Raw genomic sequence first — 21,039 nt, forward strand, 5'->3', positions numbered from 1 at the left:
AGGAGACAGTAAGGTTTACAATACTATGTAAACTGCGCATGTGTATAAGCCCAGTATACTCTGTTCCATTGGGACTACTTTCCGTTACTACAATTTAACATTCGGTCTGACAACCAGACGGAGAAAAGTTTACAATGTCATTTTGAAACTTTTCAACAATAAATAAAAAATGACCAATCAGTAATAAGTGTTTACATCCTTTTAAATGTTTCTAACCGAAGATCTAGGCTAGCTAACACAGAACCTACTGAACCAAACACTCTCCCCAAGCCCATGTGTACAGAAGGAGGCTGTGACTTGTGACTCAAAATTGAAACACATTTAACAACAGGATACAAAATACAAACGTCATGCTGTTAAATTACCGTCTCTTTTTGTACACCGTCCCAATATGAAAGCCAACTACTATAAATAGAGTAGAAGAAACATTGCTTGGAAATGTATTTTGCATTTTAAAGCACAACAATCATTTTATTTGTTATAAATTCTTACTTCTTATTTCTAATGGAAGCCATAGATTGTAAAAGATGTTCATCATTTTATCATCAATAGTCCTCAAAATCTGTTTTACTGTTCCCTTTATGCGACCTATTTTAAATCCTTCTTTAAGACTTTATGATGAGCTCAATGTAATTTGTGTCATTTGATGGATATAAAAAACATGTTGTTTATATTTAGATAAATGCAACCATATTTTAAAGACTTTTGTATACCTTCTGTACTGGACTCTTATATGATAGTTTGTTTGTTGTGGGCAATCCCAATCCAGTTGCGGACTTTCCTCTTGGTAACTTATGAACTTCATTGACAATGAATTGCACACCATCTTCAGTATTAATACGCTAAACAAATTATAAAACATAACATTGTATTTAAATATTTAATACTTCTTCTGATTCCTTCTTCCATTCCTAAGAAATAAAGGGTGCTACAACATTTACAAAATAATTGTTCCTAACCACAAAAGAATAAATCATGTATAACAAATAGGTTTAGTTTCAAAGGACAATTATTGCACACACCTGTCCTTTGAAAAGGTTATTTGCATCTGCAGGTGATATATTGACTTTGCAAATTTGTCTTGCCTGCCTAGCCATTGTATTGTAACCTTTTTCGGATTTAGGCTCCATCTTAATCACTTTTGCAGCTACATATGACGGTGTCTTTGATATCAGCTCTGGTGGCACAAGTGCAGTCTTACCAGCAATAACAACTTTCTGAGGATGTGGACTAAGATCAGGAAAGTCACAACCTGTTAGGGAAGAACTTTCAAGAGCTTTAACTGATGTCTCTCTAGATATATCATTTGGATCCTGAATTGTTTCTTCTGATATTGCAGTTGGTAGTTGAGATGTCTTAAAATGAATCAAACTACTGGAGGATTCTTCTTCTTTATTCTTGAGCTTTGATGTACAACACTGTGTAGACTCGTTGCTGGAAGATCTAGTTGTAACATCAGTTTCATAAACATCTTCTACAATACAAAGGCCACTGGTGTTAGGGCTAACATGTTCAAAGTCAGTGACAACTGGTTGTGCTCCAGCACTGTTTAGTTCAGAGTAGACAACATTTACTGCCTTCTCCAGCTGTGGAACACTATATCCTGATAAACAAATCAACAAGTTAATATTGCACCCACCAAAGAAATAAGTCAATTTTATAGAAAGTAGAACACTTTAAACATTTTTTCAAGAGAGAGTAATGTTGTTGTTGTTGATTTATACAACCAAGTAAAACTACCTACTTGCTGAATATTCTTCTTCTATTTGGCGATTCATGAGTTGTTGCTCAGCATTAGCCATGCTAGTTGCTTCAATCCTATACAGCAAGTATTCATTGTACAGCATATGCAATAGATGATATGAACCTGCCATTCGTTAACAATATAAGATTATTTTGACAGTACTATCAAAGACAGTAGTATGGGCATGTTTCTGCCATGAGAAAACAACCAGTTGGTTGGAAGCAGACAAATTTTAAAGAATCTGTTCTCAAAATAATGTTTGTGTGTTGGAACACCATTTAAGCCAGTCTGTTGCTGTACACCGTCAATTACTTTGACTAACCCATAATGTAATGTTCATTTAAAACTACATTCTACAAACTTTTTATATCATGGCCAAAAATCCTATTCCCGGAACTAAACCACCGAGCTGGACCAACGTAGAAGCTAATATAAAAGAGTCTGCCAGAACAGACCTCTAGGTCCCTGGAGACTTTTAGATCCAACAGCCAATCAGGAAAAAATTCAGTGCAGCCTTGGGGTTTCCCCCTTTTCAATGCACATGACACATGTTGTGTGGCATCACAGTTCATACAGGATTTTACATTATATCGCAATGTAACTAACGCAATACTTCTGAAATCTTAGCCACACATATAAATGCTGTTTTTTATAAAAGGTCATATTTTCACTTGGATGTCACCTTGTGAAAATATAGCCTTTCATCTTTCACCTCTTGAAATTATTTGTACCATCACACTCATAAACATTCATTATTTGTATGTTATTATTCACAGTATTAATATTATACTTGTCTTTTACATTTTAGCAACCCTGGGTCAGGTATCTTTGCTACTAAAACATATTAAGTAATAATAATAGATAGATTTAATAATAATAATATAATAATAATAATATAATACTAGATAGATTTATATAGTGCAAATAAACGATGTCTCTATGCGCTCGACAATAAAGAAAAAAAGTGGAAACCAAAAGGAACAGAACAAAAAGACAAAAACACCAAGCTAGCACCAAAACTGGAGTATGGGGATACACCATCACGGCTAACTGGGGATCAGTGTGTAAGTAACCCAGTTAGCATCATTAAATTCTTGATCTTTTCAGGGATCCGGTGCCTCCTAGCCTAGTCAGAAAACAACAACAGGCAATAAAGGTGAACAAAAGCAAAAATAAAAAAGGGATTACAACGATGCGAACAAATAAGTCTTAAGACGCAGCTTGAAAAGGTTGACAGTTGCAGACTCACGGATATCGACAGGAAGATTGTTCCAGTCATCATTAAATGTTGTTAAGCTGCATTTTGTTTTAGAAGAATTAAACATTATACACTGCAAATACATACCAAAGCTACTGGCACTTCTTAGAGTATGATCCCGGAGGACTAGCTCAGAAATAGATGATACATACAATAGAAAGTTTTGCATTGACTTCTCTTCAGTTTCTGATGTCTGAAATGATAAAATTGACATTTTTTTCTATTGCAAACCATTCTAGTAGTGTGTATTAGTGTGTATTATAAAAACAACAACCCGATTTAATTACAGAAGTGTTGGGTTCTTAAAGAAACTTGCCTTGTCAACAAATGCTTTCATTACTTCATTGATCCAATCAACATGTTGTTCAACTGTTGCTTTTTGCTCTAGCAAACCTTCAAACTCTTGAAAATCTTTTTTGAAAAAAAAACAACCAAAATCAATTTTAGACTGAAAAGCCATGTACTGTATGCTGTTCTAAATTGCCTCAATGATTATATCCAAAATACATCATAAACCATGAAAAACTCAAATGAAAATTTGGGTTAGAAAAAAAAATTCCTTAAGAATTAAGAATGGTAAACTTACATCCATATACTTAAAACAAACTTTAGCCCATGTTGGAACTATGACTTAACTAAGTTGATTAACTAAATCGATTCATAAAAGAAGTAGAAGTTTGTAGTCGATTTGATACACATGCATACATGGAAATTTCCACTAAACAAAGTTAAGTCAAACTTCAACATCTACAAAAAAAACCATTTCTGACACAATGTAAACATTAAGAAATATTTCTTACAAAAAACGTCGCTAGACTTATTGTTCTTCCTTCATTAAATGATGCTTTTATTGGATATTCTATTTACCACTGAATTAAGAATTAGTAAAATACAGATAAAACACATCGTTGGTCATTGATGAGATACGGACGTGTTTAACTGAGCTCCCACTCACCGGTTCTAACTACTCTCAAATCTATAATCAAAATCAACTACGATAGATTTTAATATTATTGTTTTACTAAATTTTCCTTGGATTTTTGCTTGATCTTATACAACACCTTAAATGATCATGGCCGATGCGGAAGTGTCCACTGGCGGGAAAAATAAATTGGACTAGGTGGAGGAAAAATTAAACTGAAATTGATAGAAGATGCCATCAAGACTCATATTGATAAATCCACTGAAGGTAATTCTGATTTTATTATCAACTTCGCTAAACAAATTGCTAGTCTTGTGAAAGATGAGTTGGAAAAGCAATTAAAACAGGAACTAAAACGTTCCATACTAATGACATCATCGATAGCCTTAAATATGACCTAATAAAGCTATAAGGATAGGGTTGACGTACTCGAGCGGGAAGTTCGAGACATGAAAGATGCACAGGACGAAGCTGAACAATACAGCAGGAGAAATTGCCTGGTCATAATGGGCGTGGAAGAGAAGCAGGGAGAAAACACGGACACACTGGTAGGAAAAGAGGCCTGGCTATAGTAAACACAGGGGAATCATCGTCAAATTCTGTAGTTACAAAAACGCAACGAAGCCTACAGGGCTAAGCGGAAACTAAAGGGGAAAAAGTCGGGTAATAATTTGGTTATATGTAAGTAATAGCTTCTGCGCGTTGATACTGTTTTGTAGGTAAATATACTAATGAATATCAGCTTGAGCTAAAATTTATATTTAATGCTTAAATTCGACCAGTGCCATAGCTCAATATTATGGTCATGTTTTTCATAAATATTTGAAAATCATTTTATCAGCGATATAGCTGCCTTTGCAGAATAAGAAATCGTTTGCGATTTATTTAAGGAAAATGTTTTAGTTTAGTGTTTAGTGACTTACAATTACATCATTAAATTGCTTGAACTATGACTGTTTGTTTTAAGAATACAGGTGTTTGATTTAAAATGACAGTAACAAATACATTTATCAAGATTTGTAAACTCATTACAATATGAAATGCTGGAAATAAATGTTCTGTAAATATTTAAACAGGCAATGGCTAAAAACAACTATGGCAATAAATATAGCCTGAAATAATAATCACCATTAACAAAATAAAACCAAACCCCTAAAACTCAGCAATTCTCCCAAAACCAGAATTGTATTTTGCTCCCAAAAGATCCTGAATTCAGACTATTTGGAATGCTTTTCTGCATAAACCAATGCTACACTGTACTAGGGTTGGGAGAATTAACTGTACTGCCTATCATTTAGAATAAATAACACAAAGTGAAACAATATTAATCATAGAATGTATCAACATGCTATCAGTAAACTCATGGCATTGTGTTATTATAACATATGGAAAAATTAGTAGGGAAATCATTATGAATTAGTTAATTAGTGAGTAGAAATATACATGACCTAATGCCTAGACATTTTTTGTTTAGATTAAATTTACTTGAAAAATGAATGTTTCATCAAGCAATTGTATTCAATCAAATAAACATTTATTTTCTTCAACTTTGGGTTAGGTAATTAAACCATGTTATCTTTTTATGTTTTGTTAGAGTAAAAAAAATGTTTTCATTTAGTTTCATCTACATTAACAAAACAAAACAAAGTTATAGGATTTAAAGTGTTTTAAATGTTTATTAATATAGAAAATGTTTATTATAATTATGTAGCTGGGTTTAAACATCTTACAGGTACTCAATTTAGGCCTGTCCTCTATCTTTACATCTACTATTAACCAATCTATCTGTCTTCTTAAATTTTCCAGGTCAGTCTTTTCTTTCCAGTCAGCTTGCATCATTTTAACTGCCCTGGAATTATCTAGGATGCTCCTTGTAGCCTAAGTCAGCAATTGAGGATGGTCAAAATAGATGACAGTTAATACTATACAATATCATGTACAGTACCATCCACAAAACATGTACCATACCCACGCAGTTTTCAGGGAGGGCAACTGACCTCCACAACCGCGCCACGTACCATATAAATTAAGATCAGTCAATGAATTTCCTCTACCAAAGTGCAATGCAATAGATCAAAGAACTTCATTATTACTGGTAATTTTAATGGTTGGTAGATGGTTTTCCTTGCGCAGTCTGGTACTAAGATTTATACTTAGATTTATTGTAATTGTTTCCCTTATTTATAATTTAAATAATTCGTAATTTTGTATATATTTTCTTAATTTGTTGAATTGTTCAACTTCAATTTTATTTAAATTTTTGTTTTAAAAATTGCAATAAAGTTTTTATCTATAAATCATTGGGGGTCAAATATAGCATTTTGAACAGCCTTTAGGATAGGCTAATCTAAAACATTTTAATGCAAAAAGACTGTCGTCCGTTAACGAGTTATGAAATGTTGGTCTTTGAAAAATAATATTGTCGCCGTGTTATTTGGTTACGCTTTGTTCATATTTTGTCATCATCAAAGATATCTTTCATATCGTGATGATAAAGTCGAATTTCGGGTTACGTTCCTGGCCTTCCTGTGTGCTTTGCATCTCATTATTAATTAACCCACTTAGCTTTACTAATGTTCAAATAAATGTGATCACCGAGCTTAATAACAGCAAATATGCGAATGTGCTGAAAACAACAGTGTGTTCGGACAGTAGTTCAATTATGGTCATGTGTTTAAATGTTTATGCTTTTGTTTTCTTATATTTTATTGATATTATATAATTTGAAATTAAGATGACATTTAAATTGAACATACAAATACAATTTAAATGTACCACAGAACGTCTGAACCTCATTTTATATCAAAATATTCTGGCGGGGCGGATCAGGGGTAGCGATTGCTTTGCGCTAACATTTTTGGCAAAAGCCAAAATTAGATACGGGGGAGAAAAAAAAATAGACACGCCACTGTACAAGTAGCTGTTCCGTCAATGCTGGATGATACGTTCGGCTTGTCACCGACTCCCTTCGACCTATTATGTGAGTACGACTTTGAGCGCCATTTCATTACAGACTGGGGAAGTTCCAAGAATCAATGCGAGCACACTGCCAGCTCGGCAAGGCAGTAAGGTATCATTTACCCAAAATCGTTTTGGCTCGAATATTTGGTGTCTAAGCTATAGTATGCCAGATTTTTTTTGTCCCAAATATGCAGATGTGATAAAAAGATGGTTCCTAAAATTTAGTCCAACTATAGTATATAAGCCTACATTGTTTAGTAATTATTAGTGATGTTACACAGAGCTATAAATTCATGGTTTAATAGTTGCTATAATAATAAGCTTTATTCACGGACACTAAACTGAAATTACAATGAAACAATGATACACTTACTAACTATGGTAAGCCAAAGGCACATGCTACTTACTATACTTGGTCCTGTTAGTCAGGTGGCTTAGAGACTTAATCGTCACATGGTGGACAAAAGCATCAAATTTGGCATTAGGCTTCTTTTAGAAGTGCTGTTCTATTTTATAATAGTATTTGTTATGTATTAAAATGTGTTATATTTGCTGATTTCAGGCACTTCACGTAAATTTATCTGAACTTTAGATATTTAATGTTTTGCTGTTTCATTTGCCTATATGCGACTTCTGCAACCAATGAAATATGATTTTCCAATTTACTGTTGGCCATTTTGGATTTTGGCCGCCATCTTGACAAATATATACGATCAGTGGCTCCTAGGCAAAAATCAATTGGTAGGTCCCAAGAAAGCTTTTGTTCGCCATGTAACAATTTCCTCAAAATTTGTTGTTAAGCCACCTGACTATGTAGTCATTTGAAGGATTCCACAGTTTTTGCAGAAATTGTATCTTCTCATGAGGTTTTACCCAATCAGCAAAACGATCTAACAATTGTGTAGTGCACAAACACTTTTTTTTAAATCCATTCTGGTCACAGGATATGATGTTGTTGTTGTCAACAAAATCAATCAGTACTTTTCAAATAATTTTTTTCCATTAATTTAGTAACTTGACTTGAATATGGGAGTCACATTTGCATCTCTCCAATCATGCGAAATTGCTGCAGTGAAGAAAGAATGCTGGAATATCATAGCAAGTAGAACATCAAAATTTAAAACTTAAATATCTTCAGATTTCTTATCAGGTAGGCATTGTTTAGTTCTTGCCATTTCCATTTCTTCTGGTTCTGGCCTTATTAATTAATTCCGGAGAGCTTCCCTTAATTTTAGATTGTCCTGTCTTTTGTAAAATATATAGGGTACTAAAAAAGGTTTCTTTGAGTCAAATGGTAGATTTTATTGATGAACCAGATGTCCATTCTTAACTGTTTGCCATTTGGCCTCATTTGTCGGGAAAACTACTTTTATGAAAACCTCATCTGAAATTTAAATGTTGCGCACGATTATCAGAAGAAAAAAATTAGTTCATTGTAGTCTGCAGGCCTTTTTGGCATATGTTTTTTAAAAATAGGAAGTGCATAATGTTATGCAACCCTTTTAAAAAAATCGTTGGCCACACTGATCATAACATGCACCTTTGGTCTACCATAAAAACTATTAGGCGCTTATCATGGTCAATCAGTTAAATCTTAAATGAGCTCTGTGAAAGTAACATTGCTAATAATTACATACTTACAGCACATTAAGTATATTCTAAATAATGTAGGCCTAAAATTGCTGGACTATTATTAATCACACAGAATGTATGTATGGAATGTATTTTAGGAACCATGGTTTTATCATATCTACACGCCGTGGTGCAACCAGCGGGGGATTAAACGTATGTTTACATAATGATCTAGTTCACGACCTTTTTCCAAACAAATTTTCGATGACCACTTCAGTATGCTATACCATGAGTTCCGACTTTTAACAGGAAGTAGCTGCTAAACAGTTACGTAATCAACGGAATATTGACAAGTTTTTTCCCCGAATATATTTCATGGACAGTACGAATGCAAGAGTAGATGTTTTCTGGATAGTACTGTACAGTAGCACAATGTGCATTGAAGACTAGGCTACTTCTCTACATCAAATACATGTGAAAGCACTGTCATACTGTAGATCAAAGATTACTAAAAGCCCCTTTAAACCCTTAATGAAATTGACCTAAACATGTATTTGATGGCAGCAAAGATGTTTTATCAAAAAGTAATTAATTCAGTATAAAAAGGTTAATAACTAATAATTTCCATACTTTTTGCTTTTAAAATATATGTATCTGTGTCCTATTATATACTCCTTAGTTCAATAGAATTCTTACCTGGGCAATATGAGAAAGGCTTGATTTTCTGACAAGCAATTTCACAAAACTTGTTGCAGCTGTAAACAAAATACATTTAAAATATATAATATTTTTCTATTTAAAATTGCAATGCATGTTTGTGTGTAAATTTTCAATAATGGTACAGATACTGTAGTACAGTCAATGTGAATGGGTACACTTTTTTATTTTCATCATTTTCACAATAATTTTTAGAATATAATAGCATTTTATGTATTCTGAGATGTATTTTTTAAGATGGCTAAATGAACAAAAGCAAAATTGTGCGCATGCATTTCTCTCTTAGGATGTGTAGGCCTACCCTCTACGTGTGGACGTGTGGTGGTTATAGTGTGGAGGAGATGGTCTGTGACCATCACTCAGTTTTACAAGTGATTTTAAAAGGGGAATTCCTGAAAGTGTAAACATGAAAGCGACTGCCACTGTCATAGTCTGACAGAAATTGTTATTAGTTGGCTGCAGTGTATCTAAAATCAGGCCTATTTTAAAGTATAAGAGTGATTTCCGATAACCTGGTGCTCTTTTTTTAATCCAAATTTTATATATTTTGTCACTGGATAAAATTAATTTTGCATGTTAACACCTGTCCCGAAGCTCTAACCTATTGGTGTTTCTACATTATATTATAACTGCATGCTTTACTACATAAACGGTGGAGTGTTGTACATTATGGTTGTTACTACATTACTATACTAGAGCACTTTCCTGTATATTTTGTGGATAGTACACCTTAGATAGGCCTCATAGTGTAAGTACTTACAGTCAAAAATCACCTTCACCGCGGCATAAGCTCGTACCCTAATGATATTTACACAGTATGTTAGAATATATTGGAAAGTTTGATAAAAGTATGACGATGAGGGCGCACTATATTTTATGGAAGGCCTTTTATTTGAACATTTTTAAACACATTTTTGTAAATATTTAAGTTTATATTTGGATTTCTTTATAGGTTATGTATTTTATTATATACTGTAATGTATTGTAAACTATACTTAAATTATTGTAAAAACTGTCAATTAGTGTAGGTTTTATAAAAATATTTTCTCGCTAAATCCCAGATTTAGAACAAAGCAACATCAAGAAATGATCTTTACAATATTCTGAACATACTTCATTAGGGTACTTACTTATGTAGGAGTATCACATAGATAAAAATAACAAATAAATATTTTATTATGATGATTTTACAGATGTATTCTCACACTGTTTGAATACTCCATGAATGTGTTTTTGTTTATATACTATAATAGAGTGCTATTAACACATTCTGTGTTGTGAAAAAAAATAATTTAATAATACTGTCAATGATGATGATCAAAATAATGTATTACTGCTGATACTGTACTGTTTTCAAAGAATATTTATCAACCCTAAATCATTACCAATACATACAGTGGTGGGGTGAGTTATTTATGTTAGATTTATTGTAATGTAAAAATGGGTATTCACATTGATGAAAGTGATCAGCAGTAACATTTGACATTGACAAAATATATTGAAATGTGTTGAAAATACGGATTCTACACAATTGGCACTCCCGGTAGAAACAAAACAACATATTCTTGCAATTCATGGAAAATATGCGAATAGTGCAAGAATGTCTGTAAAATCCTCATGATTTATTTGTTATTTTTTCCTGTGAAGTTTGGAGTCGATACAAGACAGGTGTGAAAGTGCACCCGATGACCTAGCAATTGTAAAATGAAGAACTCAATCGCAAAATTGCAACGACGATCAACATTTTTTGGGGGGCCTGAGCCGACTTGGCTTCCCTATGAGGTAGTGTAATGAGTAACAACCAACAAAGTTTACCTTGATTCTTGGCCTCAAACACTTTCTTTGGTAGTTTTTGTATGTATTTACTTAACTTGCTTCTAAAGTCCTTGGCAAAGATTCTAACTGCTTTTAAGAGGCTGTCAACAAATAAGCATATAGTCAGTTCAATATTAAATTAATAGGAAGTTAATGCAGATGATTTTCTATTAGAAATAACATTCTATCTAAAATCAAAAGAGTACCAAACAGTGTGTATGTTGTGGCTAAAGAAGAAACTAACCTTTGTGGTACCTCTTGAGTTGTACCAGGAATGAGAATGCCAATAATGGTCTTGTAGAGAAGTATATCACAGAAATAGATAGTTCCTGCCAAAGAAGGCATTTGAAGCAACTGGAGATTGGAAACACTCAGATCTTGCCAGAAGCTCATAATTATACTGTATATCTGTGCATAAAAAGTACATCTTATGTTTAAATAAACATACATACACAATGCAGAAGGCACGCTGCCAATCCACCTTGATTCCTAACCTGGCCATAGCTTGTGCCGATGTAGTACTGCACCAACAGTATGATAATTTAGAAAACGTGAAGTAGCTTCTCACCCAAGAATTACTTACTCACATTTACTCAATATTATTTAAATTTATGTCAAGGGCAAAATATCTGTCCATAACTTAGCTCTGTGATTCTTAATTTAATCTTAAAACTAGAATAAAGGGCACTGCGAGAGTGCACTACTGTAAAATTCCGCTACATAAGATTTCTCCCGAAAATATATGTATTTTTTATTTTTGTGTCTAATGCTAATATTTAGGCTAATTTCACTACAACCTTGTTATATATTCAGCCTTACACAGTTGAGATCCCTGGTTCAAGTCCTGCTGAGGATCCTTTTTTTTTCATCATCCTTATTTTTTTTTATATTTTATTATTTTTTATTATTATTATTATTTTATAAAGTTATGTTAAGACTGCTTAGTACTAGATCGCCGGCTTTTGAAATTGTCTTCTATCTTTTAACAGTAGTAAGTCTGAAAATAATAATAAGTGGTCCAGAATTGGGATCCTGGTCCGGATTGCCTCCAAAATTTAATGGAGTGGTCCTTGATCACAAATCTATCTGTGATTTTAATTTGGTAAAGATCTGCTAACAAACAAATAGACAAATAAAAGCACTCAGAAACTGAGTGAAGTACTTGGCAAAATATATCCACAGAGAGGGAGCATGTTTGTAGATACATTTTTTTGCTTTAGATATTAGCTTTACATGGTTTAAATCCTGCTGGGGTTTATAATTTAATACAAACAAACTCCGGTATTGCAACAATGACCTTTCTGAAATCAAGATTGACCAGAACAATGGTCGAGGATAGCGTGAAGCTGTGCTGATTTGCCTTAACCCATGGAGTAAGCTTAACCGCTCGGCCAGTCGACTAATATTTTTGTCCATGTCAAAGAATATATCCATGTTAAAAGAATACAGAAAGCGTGCTATTTAATATGTCATACGAAAGATAAGTTTTTGACCAATATATTAATTTTCCTGAAAAAATCCTGAAATAAAAAATTACACATGCTGGTACTAAAAAACTAACTACCAACTAACAATAGTTTAATTTGAATAACAATAGAACAGCAACAGCAAAATCAAGCGGGTGAATTTGAGAAGAAATTGGTTTTTTAAAACCTGTACTCGTATAAAAAAAACCTGTACATTAAATCAAATTACGTTTTTAATTTACAAATCACAAATTATAACTCTTGCCTCTAATTGTACAAAAATGAGGTTTTTTGGACAGGTAGTTCTCGAGAAAATGCAAGTTCAGTTACTTTAAAACTGCTCGCCGGCTTTTTAAAATTGTCTCCTATCTTTTAACACTAGCAGGTCTGAAAATAATAACATTATTGTTAGTTGTGAAGTTATTAATAAACCGATTTTCTTGAATTTCAATAGTCTGTAAGTATATACCTGTCTACACCGAAAAAAATGATAACTTAAAAATTGTAGGCGCTTTCGTGCTAACAAACATACAAAACAAATAGAGTACTGAACTTACAGTAACACACAAACAGACAAACAAACACATGCAATCGACTACATAACCTCCTGTGGCAGAGGAAAGATCAATATGTTTCAAAATCATCAACATCCTTAGGAATACTGAAACTTCAAAGAGAAATACTGAATAACAGAATGAGGTTATATTACTGTAGGCCAATCTTACCTCTGAAAATTTTCCCTTCAAAATGGCTTCAAGTAGAAGCTCACAATGGGTCCTGTACTCTGTTAGAAATACATCCACCTAAAGAGTATAATTTTAATTGGTCAGATGATTTGCAATACTCTGACGTAACTTTATGCTTAATACTGAATACTCATTGTGAGTAATTCTCAGCTGGATGTTGATGTGGATTATGATAGTTATTTGTTACATGTACTAGTTTGTTACAGTTGTTACTTAACTGTTGGTATTGTTATTACAGTTGTTTCAGTTATTACAGTTGTTTCAGTTAATACGGTTGTTAGTTAATACAGTTGTTTCAGATATTACTGTTGTTACAGTTATTACTGTTGTTAGTTATTACAGTTCCTACAGTTATCACTGTTGTCCAGTTATTACGGTTGTTACAGTTACTACTGTCATTTCAGTTATTACTGTTATTACAGTTGTTATAGTAACAGTTGTTTCAGTAATTACAGTTGTTTCACTTATATATATATATAATATATATAGCCTACATGAAAAAAGAATTCCCATTAACTAATAAATATACTGTACTGTATAATCTAGAATAAAATTCAATACAATCCCAAATCCGATGTCCAATCTAGAAAGCAGTTATGCCATTATGTATATAAAGAATTGAAACATGATTTAATACCTGATGTATATTTGCATTGAAAGGCAGCGATTTCAGCATGTATGCTTTAGGAAATTGAGGAAGCAAGGCTAGACCTAAGGCAGTGACTGGTGACAGACCACGATCAACTGCTTCCAAATCCTATTAATAAAAATATGGTAACTGCATGATATACTGTACATTGTAAAAAGGAATCATATTTTCACTGTGACATGGTGCATTGCTTGAAAATAAGATTTGGTTAACCTAAAAAAAAATGCTAAATAAATACTGACGATACTAACTAAAGGTGAGCTTATTGTGGCAGCATGTATTGCCTCAGATTGGTTTTGATTTTCTGATTGAACTTTAGGCTTAGCGATTACTTCCACTTTGCTTGGTACAGTCCAACGTTTAGACATTTTTGGTTCAGGTGTAAAATGCTCTTTGCTGTGGCTAAGGTTTGAAGTTGGCTTCACTCGGATGCCATAATAGTGGTACTTTGATTGGCCTCGAATACCTAAACGTCGTGTTTTAAGGTTGATAAAAATTTGCCGGATGAGCTGTTTTGAAAAAAAAAAGAGGTTTATATTCTGTAACAAAGCATTCCTTATAATTCCACTGTTAGTTTAGGCAAAAAATCTGAAAAAATGAGTTAGGAGGAGTGGAATGTTAGAGGCTGTCAACATGGCCAGATATCCTAATTAATCACTGATCACTCTAAGCCCTGTTGACACTTAATTTTTTGCTTCGTTTACAAATGGTTACCAATTTTATATAAAATGTGTAAAAAATCAGATAAAAATTAGGTATACTAGATAGTATGTACGCTCACTTACCATCTAGGTGCCTACAGATGGTTCTCGAATACTCAGCATGAAAAAACTGGTGATTTCAACTCATTTAAACAAACCCAATTTTTGTTTTGTTTGTAACATTAAGGTTGAGGGATGGGGAAGAGGATGGGTACAAAGAGAAACAATTTTTAAATATATTCTTTATCCACTTAGTAACGAAATAATTTTTTCATGTTTTATAGGCCTATAAATAATATACCACCAAATACAGTAAAACATTTGCGATTTAATACTTTGTTAAAACTGTCACTTTCATAGTCGTTTGAAATAGAAAATTATAAAACATTCGGTGTATTTCCAAAATGTAGCCTATAATAAAAATTTTATTTTTAACACAAAAATACAACAAATCTAATACAAACTGTTTGTGTATCTACCTTATTTAGATCTGATTTTATGCACATTTTATATTAAAAAATTAAGTGTCAACAGGGCTTAGAGTGATCAAAAGGGATTAATTAGGATATCTGGCTATGTTGACTGCCTCTAACATTCCACTCCCACTACCTTGATTTCTAAGCATCTTTTCAAATTTTTGTCCTAGACGATAGCACATTCTATTGCAGATTTGTAATTTTATTATATTCAGACAAAATTATCTTTTCTGTTGCAAAGAATGTGTTTACCTTTCCAAATGTTGCAGGATTAATAGGTTCAAAATTATTTGAAGAACAGAACTCTGTGTACTGGTCATAAACAACACACCTAGGAACACTGTATCCTTCACATGTCTCATAGTTTTCAATTAACCTGGTAAAAATGTCATTTTATTGTATCTTTTAATAGTGAACAAAATGTGAATGTTTGTTACAACATAAGACTATACCATTATGTCAGCATTATGTCAGCTGTATGTCATGTGACAATCAGTGGAGGATCCAAGATCTTAAAATTAACCTAATGTTCTATCTTTTGCATTTTATTTGTAAATTGAATGTGACCATGCTGTTCTGTTGAATTGAAATACAGGTATCAATCCATATAATTTCTACTTCAAAAAATATCTACTAACCAAGAATGTGTTTACATTAAGACTCTCTACACAGCAAGACAGCACTTGCAGATGCTAAAAACAGTGTTGTTCTAGTGAGGAGAGTTAGGTATGGGCCTACAGTAATACTGCTACTTTAATTTAAACCTAACATTATATTAATTATGATGGTACTACTCACATCACACTGGTATACACATTATAAGTACTAACCATTGTAGTGTTAAAACTGTTTGAAATTTAGTTGATTTAGAAGATGAAATTGAATTCAGGGAAGATGATGGTATATCACCCATTGCACCACCGGTGGTGGCCTCGAATCCTGTGGTAGTAGTATTCCACATTGCAGTAGACGTATTCCACATCTCAGTGTTTCCCATTCTAGTAGTTGTATCTCCCATTCCAGCTGTGTCCAACATGCCAATCATACCTGTTCCCATTCCAAATGCAGAATTCCACATTCCAGTAGTACAGTTCCAAGAATCTGCCTTAGTGGTTTTCATTCCACTACCAGTTTCCCACATTTCGACGGCAGTGTTCTCAGGTTCTGGTGTAAATTCTCCAATTGTAAAGGGTTCTCCTTTTCCAGCTGTTGCGGCTCTTGTATCATTGTCTGTGGTTCTCATTGTACTTGGAGATATGACTTCTTTTATTCCGTTTCTTTCTTCTTTCATTTTAGTGGAAGTCTTCATTGTAGCTGAATTATTAGCATTTTCAGCAACAGGATGACAAATTTGAGAAACAGTTGTTCCTACATCTGTGGAGAAAGACATGATACATGTACTGTACAGTATGTGGATGTCCATTAAAAACATTAACCCAGTAAAGTAGTGTTATCCATTGAGATTATATTATTATACTGTGGTGTACTTTGTGAGTCAAACTGAAAAGGTTTAACACATTATATAGTAGTTTCAGATGTTGGTCATTCCCCATCCCAAAAAGGAAAACTGTTTATTACATTCTGCTTCTGCCCTTGTTCACATAATATGTTGTGCATGGCCCAACTTACCTACCTGTGTGCATTTGTACTTGTGGTATGCCAACATAAGGATAATGTTGTGAAACAGCAATAGGCTTGCCTAGAAAAATATCACTCTCTTTAACCTGTGGTACAATTTGTTGAATATGGCCTTGTTGTGACTGATTCTGAGAAGGGAAAACTGGATACATTTGGGGCTGTTGTCCATATCCATAATTGACTTGATTTGGCCACATTGTATCCTCCAATGAAAAAGTACACTATTGAAAGAAAATAGAAAAATGTTTATAAATACAAGAAACTAATACAAAATCTTAGCAACCATGTAGAGAATTTTTGGTTTGGGTTTTCTCTGCTAGGCCTAGGGTGTAAATTATGACAGTTGGTGGCTTCAGGTTTGCTTCAATAGAGTCTAAATTTGCAATATTTCACTTGGCTCAACAGAACTCATTTATTGAATTGATTTCCTAACACTAGGATACAATAGTTTTTTCATAAAATAAATATTATTATTATTATTTAGGTTGATAACTAAGCCTGTGTGGAAAATTGAATGTTCTTTATGAAAAACCTACAGAAAAAAATGAAGCGCTGTGCCATATATTTAATATTTTTTTCTAGTTATCTAAATGGCAGCAAACAAAAAGTTACTATTGAGGGTTGCTGAATGTCTTGATGTGCTGTCTGGAGACCCTCAGGGTTCTATTTCGGGTCTACTATTGAGGGTTGTTCATCTGAATGTCTTGATGTATTGTCTGGAGACCCTCAGGGTTCTATTTCGGGTCTACTATTGAGGGTTGTTCATCTGAATGTCTTGATGTGCTGTCTGGAGTCCCTCAGGTTTCTATTTTGGGTCTACTATTGAGGGTTGTTCATCTGAATGTCTTGATGTGTTGTCTGGAGACCCTCAGGGTTCTATTTCGGGTCTACTATTGAGGGTTGTTGATCTGAATGTCTTGATGTATTGTCTGGAGACCCTCAGGGTTCTATTTCGGGTCTACTATTGAGGGTTGCTGAATGTCTTGGTGTGCTGTCTGGAGACCCTCAGGGTTCTATTTCGGGTCTACTATTGAGGGTTGTTCATCTGAATGTCTTGATGTATTGTCTGGAGACCCTCAGGGTTCTATTTCGGGTCTACTATTGAGGGTTGTTCATCTGAATGTCTTGATGTGTTGTCTGGAGTCCCTCAGGTTTCTATTTTGGGTCTACTATTGAGGGTTGTTGATCTGAATGTCTTGATGTATTGTCTGGAGACCCTCAGGGTTTTATTTCGAGTCTACTATTGAGGGTTGTTCATCTGAATGTCTTGATGTGCTGTCTGGAGTCCCTCAGGTTTCTATTTTGGGTCTACTATTGAGGGTTGTTCATCTGAATGTCTTGATGTGTTGTCTGGAGACCCTCAGGGTTCTATTTCGGGTCTACTATTGTGGGTTGTTCATCTGAATGGCTTGGTGTGTTGTCTGGAGACCCTCAGGGTTCTATTTCGGGTCTACTATTGAGGGTTGCTGAATGTCTTGATGTATTGTCTGGAGACCCTCAGGGTTCTATTTCGGGTCTACTATTGAGGGTTGTTCATCTGAATGTCTTGATGTGCTGTCTGGAGTCCCTCAGGTTTCTATTTTGGGTCTACTATTGAGGGTTGTTCATCTGAATGTCTTGATGTGCTGTCTGGAGTCCCTCAGGTTTCTATTTTGGGTCTACTATTGAGGGTTGTTCATCTGAATGTCTTGATGTGTTGTCTGGAGACTGTCAGGGTTCTATTTCGGGTCTATTGAGGGTTGTTCATCTGAATGGCTTGGTGTGTTGTCTGGAGACCCTCAGGGTTCTATTTCAGGTCTACTATTGAGGGCTGCTGAATGTCTTGATGTGTTGTCTGGAGACCCTCAGGGTTCTATTCGGGTCTACTATTGTGGGTTGTTCATCTGAATGTCTTGATGTGTTGTCTGGAGACCGTCAGGGTTCTATTTCGGGTCTACTATTGTGGGTTGTTCATCTGAATGGCTTGGTTTGTTGCCTGGAGACCCTCAGGGTTCTATTTCAGGTCTACTATTGAGGGCTGCTGAATGTCTTGATGTGTTGTCTGGAGTCCCTCAGGGTTCTATTTCGGGTCTATTGAGGGTTGTTCATCTGAATGGCTTGGTGTGTTGTCTGGAGACCCTCAGGGTTCTATTTCAGGTCTACTATTGAGGGCTGCTGAATGTCTTGATGTGTTGTCTGGAGACCCTCAGGGTTCTATTTCTGGTCTACTATTGAGGGTTGTTCATCTGAATGTCTTGATGTGTTGTCTGGAGACCGTCAGGGTTCTATTTCGGGTCTACTATTGTGGGTTGTTCATCTGAATGGCTTGGTTTGTTGCCTGGAGACCCTCAGGGTTCTATTTCAGGTCTACTATTGAGGGCTGCTGAATGTCTTGATGTGTTGTCTGGAGTCCCTCAGGGTTCTATTTCTGGTCTACTATTGAGGATTGTTCATCTGAATGTATTGATGTGTTGTTTGGAGACCCTCAGGGTTCTATTTCGGGTCTACTATTGTGGGTTGTTCATCTGAATGGCTTAGTGTGTTGTCTGGAGTCCCTCAGGGTTCTATTTCTGGTCTACTATTGTGGGTTGTTCATCTGAATGTCTTGGTGTATTGTCTGGAGACCCTCAGGGTTCTATTTCAGGTCTACTATTGTGGGTTGTTCATCTGAATGGCTTGGTGTGTTGTCTGGAGACCCTCAGGGTTCTATTTCAGGTCTACTATTGAGGGCTGCTGAATGTCTTGATGTGTTGTCTGGAGACCCTCAGGGTTCTATTCGGGTCTACTATTGAGGGTTGTTCATCTGAATGTCTTGATGTGTTGTCTGGAGACCGTCAGGGTTCTATTTCGGGTCTACTATTGAGGATTGTTCATCTGAATGTATTGATGTGTTGTTTGGAGACCCTCAGGGTTCTATTTCGGGTCTACTATTGTGGGTTGTTCATCTGAATGGCTTGGTTTGTTGCCTGGAGACCCTCAGGGTTCTATTTCAGGTCTACTATTGAGGGCTGCTGAATGTCTTGATGTGTTGTCTGGAGTCCCTCAGGGTTCTATTTCTGGTCTACTATTGAGGATTGTTCATCTGAATGTATTGATGTGTTGTTTGGAGACCCTCAGGGTTCTATTTCGGGTCTACTATTGTGGGTTGTTCATCTGAATGGCTTAGTGTGTTGTCTGGAGTCCCTCAGGGTTCTATTTCTGGTCTACTATTGTGGGTTGTTCATCTGAATGTCTTGGTGTATTGTCTGGAGACCCTCAGGGTTCTATTTCGGGTCTACTATTGAGGGTTGTTCATCTGAATGGCTTGGTGTGTTGTCTGGAGTCCCTCAGGTTTCTATTTTGGGTCTACTATTGAGGGTTGTTGATCTGAATGGCTTGATGTATTGTCTGGAGACCCTCAGGGTTCTATCTCAGGTCTACTATTGTGGGTTGTTCATCTGAATGGCTTGGTGTGTTGTCTGGAGTCCCTCAGTGTTCTATTTCTGGTCTATTATTGAGGGTTGTTCATCTGAATGGCTTGATGTATTGTCTGGAGTCCCTCAGGTTCTATTTCTGGTCTATTATTGAGGGTTGCTCATCTGAATGGCTTGGTGTGTTGTCTGGAGTCCCTCAGGGTTCGATTTCTGGTCTATTATTGAGGGTTGTTCATCTGAATGTCTTGGTGTATTGTCTGGAGACCCTCACGGTTCTATTTTTGGTCCCCTTTTCATTAATTTATTAAAAATTATTTTATTTTACTGTTTGCTGATGACATTAGATCTGGTACCTTGATCACTCGGTTATGTCTATCAATGTCTCCCAAAGTCTATCCTGTATTCTTAACCAAACTTTAGTAGTACTGTAGTTAGAATATTACTTCAAATTCGATTTATAAAAGAAGTAGTCAAACTTTGCAGTTCGACCTACTGCCAAGCCAAGCTTCATGCATCAACAGGACAATATTATATCAGAGGAGCAGACGAAATTTTGTGTATTAATATCACTTTCCACTCATGATTTTGTTATAACAAGTTATGGTGGTACGGTAGCTTTCATATTTTCTAGGCCTCCAACAATGTCAAAACAATGTATTATCGGCACGAACCACTCAATTCATAGCCTGACCAGAAAGAGCTAGGCCTCCAAGACATTCCATTACATGATGAATTTCCGCATCTCCCGTTGTTGCTATATAGTATAACATGACGTAATTTAAGTCAGACTTGCCACGAAGAAAAAAATGTAATATGGTTGTAAATAAACAACAAAATTTGCATTATCATAACAAATACCAATGGATATTGAATTAAGCTTATAATGTAAAAACAAATATTTCATTCTTGAATATCTGGCAAATATGATAACACAATAAATTTGTTGCATTTAAAAAAAACCTTGTTCATTTATTTATTTGGC

At 34.8% G+C, this 21,039-nt stretch overlaps 1 protein-coding gene across 1 annotated transcript; it reads right to left on the reverse strand.

Annotated features, from left to right (window-relative positions):
• Positions 1 to 32: 32 nt before the first annotated feature.
• Positions 33 to 16,883, reverse strand: LOC144841948 (uncharacterized). Its single transcript, XM_078698249.1, has 15 exons — positions 16,661 to 16,883; positions 15,858 to 16,401; positions 15,280 to 15,403; positions 14,102 to 14,359; positions 13,839 to 13,958; positions 13,181 to 13,258; positions 11,234 to 11,397; positions 10,990 to 11,090; positions 9,154 to 9,212; positions 5,655 to 5,802; positions 3,319 to 3,413; positions 3,090 to 3,195; positions 1,745 to 1,867; positions 1,023 to 1,603; positions 33 to 842 (listed from the first exon to the last, which is right to left on the reverse strand). The coding sequence occupies exons 1-15, from the start codon at positions 16,860 to 16,862 to the stop codon at positions 696 to 698; spliced, it is 2,850 nt and encodes a 949-aa protein (XP_078554375.1). The 5' UTR covers positions 16,863 to 16,883; the 3' UTR covers positions 33 to 695.
• Positions 16,884 to 21,039: the final 4,156 nt, after the last annotated feature.

This window comes from Antedon bifida, chromosome 5, assembly GCF_963402885.1.
Source record: "Antedon bifida chromosome 5, ecAntBifi1.1, whole genome shotgun sequence".
Taxonomy (NCBI): domain Eukaryota; kingdom Metazoa; phylum Echinodermata; class Crinoidea; order Comatulida; family Antedonidae; genus Antedon; species Antedon bifida.